Below are 20,338 nucleotides of genomic sequence, written 5' to 3' on the forward strand. Positions count from 1 at the left end.
GTACTGAGATTTTTTTCCCCCACATACAATGAAAACAATCCCAGTACAAGCTCATTTTATCATATTGTCAAAACCCACTGCACTTAACAGTAAGAGGAATCACCATCATGGTTTGTACCAGCTGAGTGACAATTTCAGTACCTCAATATTGTGTCACGTTAAAAAAATACAAACTTATGGCATTGTGCAAAATACTTCACACTGGGCCTTGGAATCAGATATCAGGCCAGAAATCAATCACAACAGATTCCAGCAATCTCATGCTGGGTTTACACCACAGGTCAGTCAGTGACTGACTTCACAGCTGAATTATGGTGATATAATAATAATCCTTGCACTCGATACAGGGGTTTTCATGCCTTGAGGAAGTCTTCACAGAATTCACTGTAAAATATGGTGACTATTCTTACAGGTGAAATTAGTTGTGCCTTGGACTCAAAATGACACTCTGATGCTGAACGGACAGTGGTGAAAATGCATTCCATGCATATGTAGAATGTGCAACATGATTACCCATATAACACAAAATGATATGTTCCACATGAGCACATTTGACCTTTCTTTTCCCAAAGGCTAGATAATGTGGGCTCAGCTCCCAGCTGATTGGAAAAATTAACAGTCCATGCTGGTGTACAGTATTATCACATCATATATGCAGTGACTGCCATATGTGTACAATGTCAAACCTTAATGGTTTGAAAATATGGAAACACCAAGATTGACAAACAAACCTGCCGGGACTGCATTGGAAACTGAGCTCCATCAGCCCTACCATTTGAGAATGACTCATGTTGCAGCGACAGGATGTAAAGCCAGCATTAAGAGACTCAATGTAAGAGGCTCCCAAGTGTGGAAATCATGTTGAACAAGCCACAGTGACATTCCTGCGAGTTCATGATTAGCCAGACTTAAAATCAGAACCGTTACAAGTGCAAACAAGCTGGAACAGAGCTTCAAACCTGAACTTAACAGTTTGAGCACCGGGTTCTGAATGGAGCTTTGTGCGTCGGTTATTTTAAATTGCACTATTTAAAACACGGGCAGGAGAATGAATACAAAACAATTAAGCAAGCCAAAGACTTAAGTGGGAAAGGAAAACAGAGAAGCTGCTCATAATCAGGTGCCAAACGAGCTGCTCTTTAGCTTGCCATCTGTAATCACAAGCACAGTTAAGCTATCCTTTTCTTCCACGCGAGAGTCAGTTGTGCTAACAAGGAGTGTGAAGCAGACGGTTATGACAGTATACCCTGAAGCAGCCCATTTGTTTCTTTCCTCTGCAGTTTTGGACATTTAAATTATTCAGGATTGCTTTTTCTTTGGCTTCAGCGACTTTTCAGTGCATTTCAATATTTTAAAGAGATTGTGCGGGAAGCCGTCAATTCAATTTTAAGGTGGTTATTTTTTCGTCGTCAAATATCAGTTTAATTGCTGCAAGTTTAGAATTTGCGTATTATTTGTGGTTTCTATGGCTCCCATCAAGGTGCAAAACAAAAAGCTCCCGTGGACTATCAGAGGCAAAGTCTGATCTTTAAACTGGAGACAACAATCTCGCTGCGCCCATCATGACAAATCTCATGGAAACTACGACGACTGGAAGTTCTTACAGAATATTGACCTGAATTCATTTTTCACTTGACATATTGGAACAGAATTACTGCCAAATAAACCGTTTCATTCACAGTCATTTTTTCTTTGGCCAGCCAGATTTCTGAGACATGGAAACCCATCACCATGCTTACCTATATCGAAACCAGACAGAGTTCCATGCACGCTACCTACACATGGAGATTTCCATGTTTGGAATGAATGCACACTCACTCCCTGAGGGACCTACTCTGGTTACCTAATTCCTGAGAATATTAGGTGCAGGTTGGTAAAATCCAAGGCGAGTTGGCGGACTGAATCATAGAATTATACAGCACAGGAGGCGGCCATTCGGCCCATCGTGTCTGTGCCATCTCTTTGAAAAGAGCTATCCCATTCAATCCCACTCCCCCGCTCTTTCTGCATAGCCTGCAAACTTGTCCTTCCCAAATAATTATCTACTTCTCTCTTAAAAGCTGTTATCGAATCGGCTTCCACCATCCTTTAGGCAATGCATTCCTGATCCGAACAACTCGCTGTGTGAAAACATTTCTCCTCACCTCCCGTTTCTTTTAACAATTATTTTAAATCGGTGTCCTCAGGTTACCTCAGGTTCTATTAAGTCTCCTCTTAACCTTCTCTGCTCCAAGGAGAATAATCCTAGCTTCTCTAGACTCTATTGCTGCAATTTAATCTGCTAAAACATAGCCTGACATTGAAAGCACTGTCTGGCAAGCTGCTCGTCCAACTAGGACAACCCTACCGTTAGGACTTTGCTTTGCAAGGCTAACTGGAGCTCAGTGTTCCAAACATAGCATTTAATTCACAAACTCATTATCCAGATTCAGAACAACCGTGCATACCTGGCCCAAAAGTCTGGGTCATAGCCTTCAGCATTCATGCACCCTTCAATAGAATGGCCTGCACTCCTTCATTGGGAAACAACTCTTTTGTTATATCTGATGACCTGTAGACTTTTCATCAAAATACCCACACAGGAAGCAGCTTGACCGCAAAACATTGCTCATCTTCATGAATGCCGTACAAACTTGTTTGCAAGGACCCCAAAATCCTGTGAAGTGCTTTGAGATGTCTTGACGAAGTGATAAGGCACTATATTAAACTTCAGGATTATTACTGGCTATTTGATAAATAAAACAGTTTAACATTGAACAAATACTCACAGTTTCCATATAAAATCCAGCGTATCCCTATCTTTGGACATCATATCCGCCAAAATATGCTGTACTCCTTTTTCTACCTCTGCCAGTGTAGAAAGACCTAGGGATCATCAACCACAGCATCTTTAAAATAGATTGTTTCGGTTCATTCGCTGACGTTTAATTTAATTTCAACAATAACTTATGTTACAGGAAATTTTTGAAGGAAAGGAGAGAGTTAGCGAGGTAAAGTGCTTTGGAAGAGAGTCCTGAAAGACAAGAGCTCGGTGTTTGAAAGTTCAGCCATCGTAGTAGGATAAAAGAGGAATAATCAGTAAATTAGATTTAGAAGAGCTGAGAGTACAGACTGGAAAATAGGCTGAAAAAACAATCCTGGATCTTAAACTAGGTACCAGGAGACAAGGTAAGGAGACTGTGGTCTTGGTGATGGATGGCACATGGCCAACTTTGTACATAAAAGACATCTTGTTGCATCTTGTACTGGATGGCTAAACTATAATATTACTGGAAATCCATGAGAAGGTCAATCAGTTGTTTGCTCTCTGAGGTTTATGACATGAGGACATAAACAAGGACATTTGCTAGTCAAAGCAAATATTTTCCTTCAAATAAAATGCTTTCCTTCCAATCCCCCCACTCTTAAACGTTCTTTCTAATGAAGCTTCATCTGATTATTATTAGTTTTATTAACTATCGGTGGCCAGATATTCCTCTTGCTAGGAACTTTAGAAGGTAAGATATTGCAACAAATATTGTGGGCTCATCTTACTCCAATGTTGCACCAAATAAAGTGTTAAAATAATAGGATCTTGCTACTGGGAACTGGAAACAAACATTCGAAAAACAGTGATTTAAATTCAATTTACTGTTCATTCAGCTCCCCACAGTAGCAGCTGCAAACCCTTTTCTTTCTCCTGCACTGCGGTAACCCTAGCAGTAAAGCCAGGCATTCTGCATTAACCACTTACAGACTCAAAACTCCTTAGTACAAAAGTAAGTAAAATGGAGGTTTGAAAACTGTTGAATTAAACACAGGGTTCCTTTTTGTGGTTTTTTTTTACAATCCACTCTATCCTTTCATTTGTCACTGCGGACCTCTTTCACTGTACTAACGAGATTACGAAACCAAGTAGCTTTGTCCTGCACTCTTTCTCCTCGATTTCCATCAGTAAAATTTAATTTACAGGTTGGGTTTCAGAAAGGCGACCGGCATCACAAAACCTATGCTCAGATGCCACTGAATTTGCAGTCATAGAATGCCCTCTGGAGTATTACTCATGTAACTACTCATAACAATTCTACAACTGGCATTCCGATTTTTTTGCATCAACGCTAAAAATTATTCGACAAGATGACTTTTTTTTAAAAAAAATCTCATTTGGTTGCTGGGCTAACAATTAGCGACAACCAGAACACCTACTAAAATTAATTCAATTACTGCTGTACAAAGCAGTGGCAGGTGGGAATAGCAGAGGTGGCACTTTGAAGTATTTGCTTAAACTAACATTTGAAATTAATTAAATCAAGACAGTTATTTTAATCTGTACAAAGTGGCGTTTAATTAGATACTACATTTTGAGAAGCCACCTACTGATTCACCCTTAAGGCTTGCAAGTGCAGAGCAATTTTGAGTGCCATGGTTAATTAAAGGTTTCCCAGTGATTGTGCAATACAATTTCATCCAAATGTTTGTCACAAACGGTAAGCTTAAAAGGACCCTAACTCCAAAGTGGATCTGAACTATTCAACGCTACTGGGCAAATCATTCCGGGCAAAATAAATAGCCATGCGGCAATCTCTCAGTTGATTGAAAAAAAAATCTGTGCTTATTTCTTCCAAAGTTAGATTTTTTATCTGCAATCCAATACATCTGCAATAGTTAATATGTCCCCCCACCCTCCCCCCCAAAGAAAATTATAATGGGTATATCCACCACCAAGAGTCAGACCAAGAAGGTCCAAGATCGCTTTCGGGAGCTAATATTCCCTCCAAAAAATATTCTAAAAATAATTTGGTCACTTCAACCAACAACTATTTGTGGGACACTGATGTGCGCAATTGGCTGCTGCCTTTTGCCCACAAAACAGTCTATCCACCTTATAGTATATTCCGTGAAGTGCTTTGGGATTGCTCAACTACGTGATAAGGCGCTGTATTAATTGCAAGGATTATTATCATTCCAAGATTCGATCCCTGCTCTGCAGAGTTCATGCATATCAGCAAAAGTAGTCTTGGAAATGCTGCAGTGCGCGCCTGAACATCCCTTGATGTGTGGAATGAGGGCAGAAGAGGAAAGAAGAGAGAACAAACTAGATTCCGAATCCTGAAATCACAAACGACTGAGCCGTGCTGAAAAGCATCAATGTTGGCTGAGGGCAAGATCAGATTAAATCGTAATGAATTCCATTTAAACATCAAAAAAAAATATCCAAGTACACATAGCATCAATAGAGCCAGGTACCGGTGAGCTGTGCCCCAACAAAATAAATTTGTAATAACAAAAATTTCCTTGTGATGTAAATTTCATTTTCTGCAAGGAAACCCTAATACATCACCAGGAACATGGCTATAAGGAGACATCAGGTCAGAGCTCAAACTAGGCTGACACTGCAGTCCAGTAGTGGGGAGTCACTGGACTGGAGTAATAATAAAAAATAATAATCCTTGCATTGATATAGAACCTTATCACGTCTTCGAGACGTTCAAAACGCTTCACAGAATATACTGTAAAGTGAATTCACTGTATATTTTGTGGGCAAAACATAGTTGATATTTTTGTGGATGAAACGTGGCAGCCAACTGCACACAGCAGTGTCCCACATTGGCTTCCTTCCTGGCTAGGTAAACAGAGGCGTGTGGAGTAAGGAAACTCGCCCAACATTTCGCCCCGCCGGGAATCGAATCCAGATCTCTCGCTTGCGAGGCGAGTGCTCTAACCACTGAGCTACAGGACTCCACCATAGACAATGATATGAAGTCCCAACTAGGGCATGAACCAGATAACCAGCGTCAGTCAATCTTTTGACAAAGTGGTGAATATGTTGTTGACCAAGCAAAGATTGCCTTGAGCTTCAAAATCCTGGAGAATCAAATTCAGGAGCCAGTCAGTAATTATGCATGTCATACCTTGTAATTTTTACCCTGTAGTATATTATGGGGGCTAATTTTTTGCTTTAATCAACCACTTGAACCCCAAATCCTAAGTGCACTTTGGAAATTATACAATAATAATTCTTGCACTTGATATAGCACTTTTATGTATCGCCCACAAAATATAGTCAATTCACTTTACAGTATATTGAAGCACTTTGAGACGTGACAAGGCACTATATCAAATGCAAAGATTATTATTACGATGTCAGGAGGATGTCTCAAAGTACTTCACAGGATACACTCTAAAGTGCAGAAACTGCATTTTGAAGTACAACCTCGACAACTAATCTATACGCAGCAATGTCCCACAAACGGTCATAACGTGAATGACCAACTTTATCTGGAGGATTGCTTGCCAAGATAAACTTCCTTCTTTTTGAATAGTGCCGAGCGATTCTTAGCATCCTCCTGGACAGGACCTCGGGTTTCTGACGTCTCATCGGAAGACAGCACCTCCACCAATGCAACATTCCTTCAGCACTGTATGAGGGGTTCAGCCTAGACTGTGACCTCAAAGTCCCGAAGTGGTGCTTGAACACAACAACCTCCTGACTCCAGAGGCGAGAGTGCCAACAGCACACAACAGTGACGCAACAGGTCACGTGTTCTGCTGACATGTGCCCTGCAGCCAGTCCTCAATAGGGCACATGTTCTGATCTGCAGAGCACCAAGGCATTGGAATCTTTAAGTTAACGGTGGCCTGTTATTACACATTAAGATAGGATAGGGGCAGCGAGGGGGTCGGGGGGGGGGGAAGAGATGGGAAGACATGCTGATAAGATTGGTAGAAAGGTGAGATATAAATGCTCATCATAGTTCAAATTAGAAATCATACTTCATTCAAACAAGGAAAGAAATCCTATTGTCTGCGTCGGGACCGAAAGAAAACTGATGACCTTATTATAACGAAGGCTCAAGGGGATCTTCTCCTTCAGTGATTTTCCTCCTCCTGCAGGGGAGAATCATAAAATGAGTTAATCAACATGAATCTGAAGTGACGACTTACCTTTGATATTTGCTCGAATGTGGCTGTGTAGATTGAGTTGGTTGGGGTTTTCGATCAACAGATTTGCTGCAGGTTCTAGGCCAAGCTGACGGGCTTTCTGAGCTTTTGTCTGATTACTTCCAGTTTTATAAGGAGCAAACTGAAAAGAATCAGGAATGTACTTAGCGTGATAAAGGAATGGCACGCCGTGCATAAAAAAAAAAGACTTACACTTGATCTAGCACCTTTCAGTCGTGAAGATGTCTCAAAGCACCTCAAGGGAAAGTGTGAAATGACTATTTTGTAGGCGAACACCGCAGACAATTTTCGCACAGCAGCATGCCACAAATATCCCACGGAGGGCATGAAATTTTAATAAGGAGGCTCGTTGGTTAGGACACGAGGCAGTTCAACATATCATCCGAAGGACGGCATTTCTGACAATGCAGCATTGTCCCAGAACTATACTGGAGCGTCAGCCTAGCCTGTGAGTTCAAAGTCCCGAAGTGAGAGTTAAACCCATAACCCAGAGTTGAGAATGCTACCAACTGTCTCTAGCATCTTCCAATTGATACCTTTTATGGTTCCCTCACCAGCCGCGCAGAGCTAGAATACACGACTTAGCCAACTTATCAGGTCACCAACAACATCACTTCCTGCATGATGTTCGTGTGCAGGGTAACGGGAAGAGATGTTAGCAGAAACATAATGACTTGGAAATTGGCCATTTTTAGCAAGGGAAGCCAGCTGGCATGTGAGCTGGCAGGCTGCGGGCATTTGCAGTGAATGGAGTCGACATCCAATTCGCATCATAAATAGACCACCTCTCTAACAGTGTGTTACAACAGGGCTGCACGGTAGCACGTTTGTACTGTACACAAAAAAAATTTACTAACCAGATATTCTACTTCGTCCGAAGTCTTGCAGTTCAACAAAGCAACTTTTAAATATGACGTAAGCTTATCTTGTTTCTCTATTTTCTGAATGGACGCATGCGTTTTCTTCATAACTTGGCTGAAAAGGAGAAGAAACGGTCACCTGCATTATGCTTTGCAGTAAGCCTTGTATTATTCTACACAGAGGTTATACAGTTTGAAATTCCCTGAAACAACTGCCTCCTTTTAAACAGCAAAAAAAATACAACATGAAGATTGTTACTAGTCCTTAACTGTCCAACATGTTCATGTTGCTGTGCTATTCAGATAATTGGAGGGCGTGGGGAAGACTGTACAGAATGCCATCTTCTGGCATCAAAGCAAACTGCAGTGTATAGGAAACAAAGTAAAGCAGTCATCATCGATTGAACCTTTACACCAAAGGCAGCAGTTGTGCAGCCTCTAAAGGCACGGAGACTCACTCCAGCTCTTCTCTATGCGAATGCAGCAGGCCGAAAGATCTTTCCCGAAGCCCCCAGTTGCACTGGCCTCCCTCCCAAAGGGCATGAAAAATATCTACACCACGAGGCAAGTCCTGGGTCTGGGGCAGCATTAACTGAGATTTGTTTTGGCTACCAACATAGTGACGTATAAAGAGGAGCAGATCATTCAGGCCAAAGAACCTTTTCTGCCACGTTATTAGATCATGTCGGATCATTAGGCCCGTTTCCCTGATGGATTGAACTCTCACTCAGCCCATTCGCTCAGGCAGATGAGTTTTTGCAATGTCAGCGTTTACAGACCTCCTCCAGTTACTGGGTAAAGTAGGCAGCCAGAAAATTAAAATCAGAAGTGAACCATCGAGTTTGCACATTGATTGCTGTATTGCTGCTGGTTCTGTCAAATTAATGGTACAGTCGGAATAGGAGCACAACAGCAGCACAGGATTTTTCACAGACTCTTCCATTGTAATGGCTCCGCAACACTCTTATAATAAAATGTGGTATTCATGCTAAAAGCGGAAGAATTTAGCCAGGGCATAATAGAATTTAGACTATAAATAGATTAGTTTCTTTTTAAATTAAGGCAGCAATTTACAAAAAGCGACTGTACACATTCGGCACTTTTAGTCATTCAGGTTATTCGCAGAAATCAAGATATCGAATATTTTAGAGCTCAAGAAACATTTTCCATTTGAGGTAAATAATCTACGGACGCCATTCCCAGCCACTTGCCACCGTGGAAGCGACTCAGAAACAACACTGGTTGCTTCTTCCGTACTGCCTCCCAACAGAAAGTGTCTGGCTACCAGTCACTGTCCCCGTAGAACTGAAGTAAATCAGCCTTGAAGAAAAAAAAATCTAATCTGATTTGCATCATCTCTCGCAGTCGTACCCTACCCTGCTGTGCTACTCGGGCAGAATTCAAAGAGACACGACAGCAAGAGTTTCACTAAAGCGCATATCCCAACCAAGAAGCTGCATAGCTAACTTGTTCCCAGTTTGCTACCAACCCTCCTCTTCATTGCTGCTTTGGCATATATTAATGTTTAAACAAGATCCAGTAGTAACACTGTGGTTGGGGGGGGACGGGGACAAGTTTGGGTCCAGAAATTGGAGCACCACATGATAACGGGCCACTGGTTAGCAATTACCGATCGGGACAATGACCGCCGCTGATATCACCAAAGTTTCTGCGCAAGTGCACAGCAAGTCGGCTCGGCTGTTTGGACGTCACTGAATGCCATGGGGCCCTTCTGTGCGTGTGGGTTATGCGGAGGAAGCCGGCCAGCGAGTCAGTGCAAGAAGTGTAACCCACTTCCAACAGACAATGGTTTTTCAGAGCACCCCCGTATACTGCAGCAGGGTACAACTATAACTTGCACAAACAAAGTGGTCACTGACCAACTAATCCTTTGCTTCTCCTTAACTTCACATGACACTCAAAACTGTAATCACAGAAAATTACCTCTTATCAAATGTTAAACCTACATCAGGTACAAAGTTAATCGAAAGGACCGTGAGCTGGTCTGGTGCTGCAGGGTCATCAAGATCCAAACTAAACTTCACCGTTTATCTAAACTTTTTGAATTACACATATTATTATTATTAACTCTTAGGTTATCCCAACATACAAATACAATTTGATTGGTTAAATTGTACTACAAGGTTAAGCTAAAGCCCAAGTATGTTATAGAGGTTATTAAGTTAGGGGTTATAATTTCAAAGATTCAAAGCCATACCACTATACCATCAGTTTATCTCAGATAAAACGATCACCACCTATGAAATAAGATTATTAAAACTCTTTACTATCTTCAACTATAGAATCCATTGTGGTATAGGTTGCAAATATATCTCACGTCAATTCTTCCAGCGCCTGTTGTACTTCTCGTATAATATCAGCTTCCATGTTATTGGTGAGCTCCTTTCGATAACGGGCAATAAATGGAATTGTGTTTTCTTCCTTGAAGAGTTTAATGAGGTTTGCACACACCCATAGTTCTACATTTGTTCGCTCATGTAAAACCTGCAGGTAGTAACATAATCATACACAGTGTCATAAAGGCTGAAGTAACAGTGGGAATTTCATTATCTCACTAACCTGGGGCAATAGTCTGGATGAAAGAACTGAGGGTTAGGTCTGGTAGTCCATTTTGATATTTAAAAAGAAAGCAAATAGAAAATCTTTTTTTTGTAGACTCGGCATTTCGCTTACATTACTTGGCTTCCTTATTATATAAAGGGTCGGAGGGAGCAAGGCTCTTCCCTCTAGAATGATTTCTCCCCCACAACTTCCAGTCATAGAATAACTTAAAAGTACATGATAAAATACACTAATAGGTACAGAGTAGAAAATAAGATACTGAAAAGCATTTAAAAGGTTGAGGTTGTTCAAAGCAGGGAGAAAGGCACTAAAGCAAAGCAATTGGGAACAGAATTCCAGAGGGCAAGAGCGGTGAAACCTCAGATACTGTTGATGGAGCAAAGGGAGTAGGGAGCAAGCAATAGGGTAAGTAAAGGCTGAATATACAATGTGTAGTTTAAAGCAGGAGAAGATTGTGTAGGTGAGGGTGAGGTGAGACCGTGCAGACATTTGGAGACCTGGAACTGCAACTCAATTCTCGGTGAGTTACTGGAAACTGTATAAATTAATTTAACATTTTAAAAAAGGCTATTTATTTAGCATATTTTTATTTAACAAAAATAAATTCCATTGAAATCGGTTGCAAGCGGTAGCGTCGTGGTAAGGATTAGGGCTGGAGGAATTATGGATCAGTTGAAGTTTTTGGAGAGCGCAGACAGGAAGGTGAAATGAGGAGAGAATTGAAACGAAAATCCTTAAGGTAACAAGGGCTTGGGCTTGACCCAGCAGCGGGGGTTAGGTAAAGCTCCAAACACATTACGAGAGTCTTAATGATCTACAATAGCACAGTTCCAAAGGAAGGGTGGCAAATAAATTCAGTTAACGCAATAAAAGCTTGTTTTCTTAAAATATTAGAAATGTTCGACAGTTAGGAAGTTCAGTCGAGGAAAATTTGGATGGAGAGTTGTAGATAACTGTATCATCACTCTGTACAGGCAAAACAAATAGCTGAGAGAAAATGGATACAGGATACAATAAACGACTTTGGATAGAGGTGGGCAATTCAGGATTACGTTTGGTTAAAACTTCCATTATTTTATGTTGGTGTGCTCCTTCATCCATTTCAATGGAGAAACAGCAATTCATTAAATCAAACTATACGTGGAGGAGACAATATTTTCAAAAATGTACTCAGGTCCTGTATTAGCATCTTCCTTTATGCAGTACATTGAACTGACAGATGCAGTAGTAGCAATCCGTGTGCTACAAACTTAGCCTAAGGAACGTATGATATTGAGTATTACTACGGCTGCAATTTATACCGGATATCTTAAATAAAACTTGTCACTTTCAAGAATCAGCACAAAAAAAATCTATCTTCTGTGACAAATCCTTTCAAGCACTCTTTATACCAGTCTCCCTGATTCAAGCACAAACCCTTGGTACTATAACTGAATAATGTTAGACATTTTACCTGAGTTATGTCCCAGTTCATTTGGAAATTCCCAATCTCCATAAGTCCTTTCTGTAATTTTACTGGGCAGCTCACAGTCTTCTTCTGTTTTTTGGCAGGAGGTTCCCTCCATGTAAAACTGATGTCTCCTTCTTCCTTCAGTTTCCTTCTGCCAAGATTTGTGTTGGTTGACGGCTGACTGATATCAGATCCACTCCGAACCGTTTCTTTCTTGATTGGTTTTGTTTCTTTGGGTTCTGGTTTGTCGTTTCCATAATTTTGTTGACCACGAGCAATCCTGTTATCCTCTTGATCGCCAATCAAAACCAGTGATTGTCTCTGCAAGTTTAGAAAAAAATCAAACCATGGTTTACAGCGAGAACATTAATATTAATATAGCGCCGTTCACATCGGAAAGGAACAACACACATAAGCAGGTTACAAGAAAAAATTCAACAAAAAATCAACACCTCTTGCTTTATTTTTCTTCCAACATGTTGTGTGCTGGATCCACTGCTTTCAAAGTTGAAGTCAACTGAAAAATCATCCCTTGGCTTCCACGTCCCAGGCGGCAGCTTTCCAGAAGACTCTTCTTCATTGCCTTCTATTTCTGCAATAGCCACGTTTGGCTAAAATTTGACATGGTAATGAGTAATTATTTGCAATAGTGCGCTGCGCTATACAGCTGACTTTCCCCGTCCCACCTGCACATTTCAACATCCCTGGGTTTTCTATTTTATCAGATCAGCAGAAACAGCACAGCACATTAATCAACAATTTACATACCACCTTTCACGCAGGATAATGCTTTGCAGCGCTTGATGTGACATTTTATGAAACTATTTAAAAGATGCATTGTTAGGAGAAGCGTACTGTATTGTAAAGGAGATGAGTCAAGTGTCTGCAGTTCGACAAGATACGACCTGTATTTTCCCTCAAACAAATCTCTGCGAAGGAAGAGACACCTCAGTTCTACCTGCAACTTTTCCCAGGAAACCTTGGGGACAACAGGAACTTGTCCTAAACAATGCATGATGTTGGAGTGCACCTTTGCTGTGTGATGTAAACCTTTCTATCAAAGAAGGAAGGCTGTCCAATCCATCAATGGCTGCAGCACATCCAAGTGGTACTGTGCCACAAATATCAAGTGACACAGTTGCATCAGAACGCAACAACAAAATGGTGTGAAACATTTAACTTTGATGCCAAACTCTCAAATACCAAGAACATTTCCCACACGCGTATTTCTGTCACTACAGGGACTAAATCTCATCAATTCTGCTTGGTTCGCACCCTAACCAGATCTGAAATTGAACCCAATAGATGGTGACCTTTTAATCTGTCCTTTGATCCACCCGTGCCTTATCTCATTCACACCTGACAGCATTCGCACATGCTTCTCATCTGTCAAAGTGGTGCCAATTTAATTAAGAAAACACATTTTGAAGTTTGAAATTCGGGAATTTTTCTGCGTTGGCAGTCGGAGACGGAAAAGCCCGAATTGCACGCTTCAACTGTTCTAATAATCACATTCCTGATCAGTTACAAGTGACTTTATTCCGCACATCATAAAACATATGAGATATGGATATGAGATGCCGAGGAGAGTGCTACAAAGCAGGAACATAAAGCAATCTGGTGCTTTGCTCCTGCAGATTTTTGTCAATCACATCTGCACACAAGATGTACTGCTGCCTTAAACGTATACAACTTTCTTTCAGAATACCGAGTGCACTATTCCCCTGTAACACGCAGTGAAACAGTACAGCAGGTGGCAACAGCAACTCAGTCCAGTACAGAGGTTTGCTGTCCTTCATTGTCACCGTAAGACACCGACCAGGGGAAAAAAAAAGATGACAAAAGCAGATGCTTTGCTTTTTAGTGCCCCCCCACCCTCAAAAACCATGTGCATAGTATAAAGAACACAAGATAACGGGAGTGTGTTTCATTCACATGAACACATCACAAGGTCAAATTATTGCAATCCCTTGATGCATTACTGCATTTAAAAAATATGACATCTGATAAATCCCCAACTAAAAAGAACCGCTTAAAAAAAAAAGTTAATTTTCTTTTAGAAATCTAAATTAGGAGGTAACTGCGCTATTATGATCCAAGGATTAAATAGATAGATGTTTAAAACCAATAAATAGCACCACCAGTAATACCGGGTGACCAAAAACTTGTGATACAATTACAATGTCTTAATAGGTCTTAAAGAAATGATATTTTTTTAGATAATAGGGTCGCTGAAAAATAAGGCTTTTTGGTCGCCCTGTACAAAGCTGAAAACCTGAAGCTATATTTTTGTTGACTTCATGGAATGTTACAGCACAGAAACTGGCAATCTCGCACCTCAAGTCTGCACTCCATGTAGAAATCTAATCTAATCCAACTGTCCTGCTCGATCCTTAACAATAGTCCGTAATAATAACCCTTGCGTGGTAAATTTCTATGGTTCTAAGCATCTAATGCCTTTTTTTTAAAAAAAACTACGGACTCTACTTCAACCGTTTGTGGAGGAGAATTCCACATTACTACCACTGTCTGTGTAAAGCGGTTTATATCTGATTTCGCATTTCTCCGTTGCTACTAAACCAGGGCCCGTGAACTTCCTCTCATCTCACGTGCACGCAATTGCAACCAAACAACAGGCGGTGCCATTCAGGTACCTTTACATTATGTCCACGTTTAACGTCCACCCCTGTGCTTTTGGTGCGTTTTTTAGCTCCTGTGGATTTTTTTACTGGCGTCTTTTTTGCTGCAGTACTTCTAACAATTCGCTTTTTTACAGTCACTTTTTTTGGAGCAGTGGGTTTTCTTGGCTTCTTTGCCACTTTAACTTCTGGAACCCATTCTTCTTCCTCCTCTTCAGAGTCAGATGTTCTACACAANAAAAAAAAACGCAGTGAAAATACAAGAATATAATGAACCAGTTTCCCTCCTTTAATTCTCAGCCCTTCACTACTTCCCAGGGATTCAGCTCCTTCTTATTTTGTATTTTTGGCTCTAAAGGTGATGAGGTGAAGGTGAAACCAGAAAAGTGCCCAACTCGCTGATGTCTTCCAGCGCTCTTTGAGAATTTTATTTTAAAAATATTAATGACCTAGAAAAGGAAGCATGTTGCATTTTAACTATTTCTTCAACAGAATATCCTTCCCCTTTGAAGAAGGGGCACTTTAATGGACGCTGAGAGCGGAATCCACTCGCACCATTGCTGATTTGGGAACGGAAATTTCCACTGATGAGTCTCACAGAATTTTTTGAAGATAAAATTGTAAACCACATGCAGAAAAACATTTTGCAATAAAATATTCCAACACTTTCAGATTACACCCCATATCTATCAACGACTAAACTATCATCCACTTTTTTTAGAATAACCGGAAGAATTCTCAATATTTTTAATTTCACCAAAGTTCAGCCATTCAGAAGTAATGCACTTACAGAATAAGAAAGGATGGCACCTCATCCTCCTCTTCTGGAAGTGGCTCTTTATTGCTCAGAGTTGCCTTTCGAGTTATTCGTGAAGTCTATAAATTAACAAGAACAACAACTTGCATTTATATAGCATTTATATTGGGACACAATACATCCAGACACGCCAATACACAAATACACACACCCCGGGGAAAGGAAGGGGCAAGGTGGAGGGATAGAGGAAGAGTGTTCCAGAGTTTCGGGGCGTAGTGGCTGGAAGTCTGGCTGCCGATGGTGGAATGAAGGGCACGAGGGACAAGCAGGAGGCCGGAGCCAGTCAAGTGGAGGCAGCAGGTTGTGGGGCTGGAGAGGTAGGGAGGTGCCGGGGCATGAAGGAATTTGAAAACAAGTGCGAGGATCTTGAAATCGATCCGTTCAGCGACAGGAAGCCAGTGGCTACAACTGGTCTGATGAGGGTACAGAGTTTAGTGCGGTTCAGTATGCAGGCAACAGAGTTTTGCATCAGCTGGATAAAAAGTTAGAATCTAAGTTAGGATCACAAATATGTACAGTACAGCAGGAGGTCCGTTGGCCCTAATCTTCTCTAACCCTCCTTACAACTAACCAGTCCTAGGAAAATGCCAACAAATAAAAGCAGCAAACAGTTAAATTACTACTACTTCATAGCAAAGGGCCCATTTCTGCTGAAGGCAGTCAATAGCCTGGAACGCTGTGCCTTTAATCGTGAATTGCTCTCATATGTAAACTTAGGATTGCTCTCATAATATGTATATTACAGTTGGGGTTAGGGCTGGAAGACTGACACGCACGCAGAGCAAAAACACTGCGAATCAATCTGGATCCTTTGCATTTGTGCTGCCGTGGTGTGTAATCACGCTTCTGCTCCACTTGGGCCGGGTCTGTGCACGCACATGATGTGGGAAATGACTTTAAGATGCTTAAAGGATATTGGGATTTCAAGATGCTCATCCTCGCCTACAAGGCCATTCACGGCCTTGCTCCCTCCTACCTCTCCGACCTACTATCCCCCTACCTACCTGCCCGTACCCTCCGTTCCTCTGGTTCCGGTCTGCTCCACATCCCCCGCCCCAACCGCCCTTCAGCCTCTCAGCCCCGAGGCTCTGGTACTCTATCCCCCAGTGCTTTCGCCGCTTCCTCCCTTTTCTCCTTCAAGGCCGGTCTCAAGACCTTTCTCTTTGACCTTCAGCCTTCAGCTCCCCTCTCGACTCTCTAACCCCTCCTCGCCCCCTCCCTCCCCTCACCCTGACCATTTCCCCCCACTGCTCGGGTCCTGACCCAACTGTACAGTGCCTTGGGACGTCCTCCCGACGTGAAAGGCGCTCTATTAATGGAATCTTATTGTTGTTGTTGTTGTTGTTGGGATGCAGGAGAGGACCTGAAACAGATCACTGTGCTCAGTCTGGCTCGCCCCAAAGTCAAATACAACTCTCATATACCTCAATACTCGGTGTAGTTCTCACCGTACAATAACCAACTTTACGTTTGGGTAATTGAATTCCAGCGATTTTTATTATTTCCATTATTTTTTGACTTATTTTTTGACTTTTCACAGCGTAAACCTCCAACAACACTGATAAATTATTGTGTACGTACCATTGTTCTACCCGGCGGCAATCAACAGAACTCTCTACTTCTGAGGAGAGAAAATATCTGAGTTACACACAAATGCAATCATTGAGGGTAATCTTGAAATAAGTCAAATTATTTGGTACAATATGGTTTGCATTGAATCCGCATATGCATAAACACACGCTCACACACAGGTCTCAATGCACACCCACCTACAATACACGTCCCATCACAGATATGCACAGATGCCCCAGTACATATATACACATGCGTCCAATACACACACTGACAGATATCCCAATATATGCGCACACACAGATATCCCAATACATTCACACACAGATGTCCCAATACATACATAAACATAAACACATAGACATCTCAATACACACACAGACACGCCAACACACACACACACAGACGTCCCAATACATATACACGCCAATACACACGCACACAGACATTCCAATACATACAGACACACCAATACACACACACACACACAGATGTCCCAATACATATAGACACGCCAACACACATATACACACACACAGACGTCCGAATACATACAGACACACCGATACACATACACACACACATACACACAGACGTCCCAATACATAGACACGCCAATACACATATACACACACAGACGTCCCAATACATACAGACACGCCAATACACACACACACAGACGTCCCACACACACACAGATACCTACAGTATTTCACTTCTGGGCCACAAAATTCTCTCGACAGTATGTTCTGTGAATCGCTTTGAGGCGCCGCGTAGACGTGAGAAGCTCCACACCCAATGCCACGATCGTTATATTATTATTATTATTATTATTATTGCTGCTCTCACTCTCTCACAGCCTTTACTCTCCCTCCGGCCTCACGTGGCTACAGTGTTTAATGCTCTCTCCCTCTCTCCTTCCCTCCTCTCTCTCTCCTATCCCTCTTTCTCCTTCCCTCTCTCTCTCTCTCTACCTCCTTCCCTCTCTCCCCCTCTCTCCCTTCTTCCTTCTCTCCCTCTCCTATCCCTCTCTCCCTCTCTCCTTCCCCCTATCCCTATCTCCCTCCTTCCCTCTCTCCTTCCCCCTCTCTCTCTCTCTCTCCCTCCTTCCCTCTCTCCCCCTCTCTCTCCTCCCTCCTTCCCTCTCCTATCCCTCCTTCCCTCTCCCCTATCCCTCTCCTAACCCTCTCTCCCTCTCCTATCCCTCTATCCCTCTCCTCTCCCTCTATCCCTCTACTATCCCTCTCCTCTCCCTCTATCCCTCTCTCCCTCTCCTCTCCCTCTCTCCCTCTCCTATCCCTCTCCCTCTATCCCTCTCCTCTCCCTCTATCCCTCTACTATCCCTCTCCTCTCCCTCTATCCCTCTCTCCCTCTCCTCTCCCTCTATCCCTCTCTCCTCTCTCCCTCTATCCCTCTCCTCTCCCTCTATCCCTCTCCTCTCCCTCTATCCCTCTACTATCCCTCTCCTCTCCCTCTATCCCTCTCTCCCTCTCCTATCCCTCTCCCTCTACTATCCCTCTCCTCTCCCTCTATCCCTCTCTCCTCTCTCCCTCTCCTATCCCTCTCCCTCTATCCCTCTCCACTCCCTCTATCCCTCTCTCCCTCTCCTATCCCTATCCCTCTACTATCCCTCTCCTCTCCCTCTATCCCTCTCTCCTCTCTCCCTCTCCTATCCCTCTCCCTCTATCCCTCTCCACTCCCTCTCTCCTCTCTCCCTCTCCTATCCCTCTCCCTCTCTCCCTCTCCTATCCCTATCCCTCTACTATCCCTCTCCTCTCCCTCTCCTCTCTCTCTATCCCTCCCTCCTTCCCCCCCTCTCCCCCTCTCTGTACGACCCCCGAGTTTCCCCGGAAACCGCTGACCGGCGCCGGTTCAAACTGCTTTCCGGCAGCGCCTCGGCCGCTCCGCCGCTGCCGTAAAGAGGAGCGCTCTGCGCCTGCGCGACAATTCAAATCCGGGTTTGGGCGCCAATCGCTCCTCGTTCACAAACCGTCAGAGCTTTGGTGGGTTTTTCTCTCTCTCCTTTTTCTTTTCTTTCCCACTTTTTCTCTCTCCTTTTTTTTTCTCTCCTTTCCTTTTTTTTTCTTTCCCACTTTCTTTTCTCTCCTTTTTTTCTTTCCCACTTTTTCTCTCTTTTCTTTCCCACTTTTTTTTCTCTCTCCTTATTTTTTCTTTCCCACTTTTTTCTCTCTTTTCTTTCCAACTGTTTCTCTCTTTTCTTTCCCACTTTTTTTCTCTCCTTTTTTTTTTCTTTCCCAATTTTTTTTCTCTCCTTTTTTTCTTCTTTCCCACTTTTTTTTCTCTCCTTTTTTTTTCTTTCCCACTTTTTTTTCTCCTTTTTTTCTTTCCCACTTTTTTTTCTCTCCTTTTTTTTCTTTCCCACTTTTTTTTCTCTCCTTTTTTTTCTTTCCCACTTTTTTTTCTCTCCTTTTTTTCTTTCCCACTTTTTTCTCTCCTTTTTTTTCTTTCCCACTTTTTTTTCTCTCCTTTTTTTCTTTCCCACTTTTTTTTTTTTTTTTTTTTCTCTCCTTTTTTTTTCTTTCCCACTTTTTTTCTCTCCTTTTTTTCTTTTCTTTCCCACTTTTTTTCTCTCCTTTTTTTCTTTTCTTTCCCACTTTTTTTTCTCTCCTTTTTTTCTTTCCCACTTTTTTTTCTCTCCTTTTTTTTCTTTCCCAATTTTTTTTCTCTCCTTTTTTCTTTTCTTTCCCACTTTTTTTCTCTCCTTTTTTTTCTTTCCCACTTTTTTTCTCTCCTTTTTTTCTTTCCCACTTTTTTTCTCTCCTTATTTTTTTCTTTCCCACTTTTTCTCTCTTTTCTTTCCCACTTTTTTTCTCTCCTTTTTTTCTTTCCCACTTTTTCTCTCTTTTCTTTCCCACTTTTTTTCTCTCCTTTTTTTTCTTTCCCACTTTTTTTCTCTCCTTTTTTTTTCTTTCCCACTTTTTTTTCTCTCTCTCCTTATTTTTTTCTTTCCCACTTTTTTCTCTCTCTCTCTCTCTCTCCTTTTTTTCTTTCCCCCTTTTCTTTCTCTTCTCTCTTTTATAGCACGATGAGCGCACCGGCTTCCCCCACTCCCCCCCCCCCCCCCCCACCACCTCCCTCCTCGTTAATTTCCGATACGTTTTCTCTCTTCTTTTTCTTTTTCTTTTTCTTCGCACAATGGCTCCATTTTTTTATTAGAAATATTTCTTAAAAAGACAATTTTTTTTTTTTGGGTGGTGGGTGGTGGAAGGGGGGGACCTGGAAACAAAAAGAAAAAAGGGACGGTCTGAGCTCACCAGCTTCCCCCACCGCCCCACACACCCACCCACCGACCCCGTCCCCGTCCCCCCCCGACTCGCTAATTTCCAATACATTTTCCCGCTTGAACCTTTCTCACACACACACCAATCAGCTGGTTGTATAAAATTAAGTTTTATATCAAATTGAGCTTGAAATAGAAGGGCGGTGGTGGTTGCTGGGGGGTGGGTGGGGGTGG

General features: G+C 42.1%; 1 protein-coding gene across 3 annotated transcripts in view; it reads right to left on the reverse strand.

The window, feature by feature from the left end:
• srbd1 (S1 RNA binding domain 1) overlaps positions 1-17,813 on the reverse strand; it is a 114,591-nt gene extending 96,778 nt beyond the window's left edge. For 2 of the 3 annotated variants that reach the window (XM_042333473.1, XM_007896860.2), the window contains exons 1-10: positions 17,570-17,813; positions 16,873-16,912; positions 15,265-15,350; positions 14,490-14,703; positions 12,288-12,446; positions 11,839-12,156; positions 10,141-10,307; positions 7,800-7,917; positions 6,925-7,063; positions 2,769-2,865 (exon numbers count right to left, since the gene is read on the reverse strand). In XM_042333473.1, the coding sequence (XP_042189407.1) occupies positions 2,769-2,865; positions 6,925-7,063; positions 7,800-7,917; positions 10,141-10,307; positions 11,839-12,156; positions 12,288-12,446; positions 14,490-14,703; positions 15,265-15,350; positions 16,873-16,875 (1,301 nt within the window). In that variant the 5' untranslated portion in view covers positions 16,876-16,912; positions 17,570-17,813. The remainder of the gene's footprint in view (positions 1-2,768; positions 2,866-6,924; positions 7,064-7,799; positions 7,918-10,140; positions 10,308-11,838; positions 12,157-12,287; positions 12,447-14,489; positions 14,704-15,264; positions 15,351-16,872; positions 16,913-17,569) is intronic. The other variant, XM_007896861.2, reaches the window with a different exon arrangement.
• Positions 17,814-20,338: the final 2,525 nt, after the last annotated feature.

This window comes from Callorhinchus milii, unplaced genomic scaffold (assembly GCF_018977255.1).
Source record: "Callorhinchus milii isolate IMCB2004 unplaced genomic scaffold, IMCB_Cmil_1.0 Scaffold3, whole genome shotgun sequence".
In the NCBI taxonomy this organism is placed as follows: Eukaryota; Metazoa; Chordata; class Chondrichthyes; order Chimaeriformes; family Callorhinchidae; genus Callorhinchus; species Callorhinchus milii.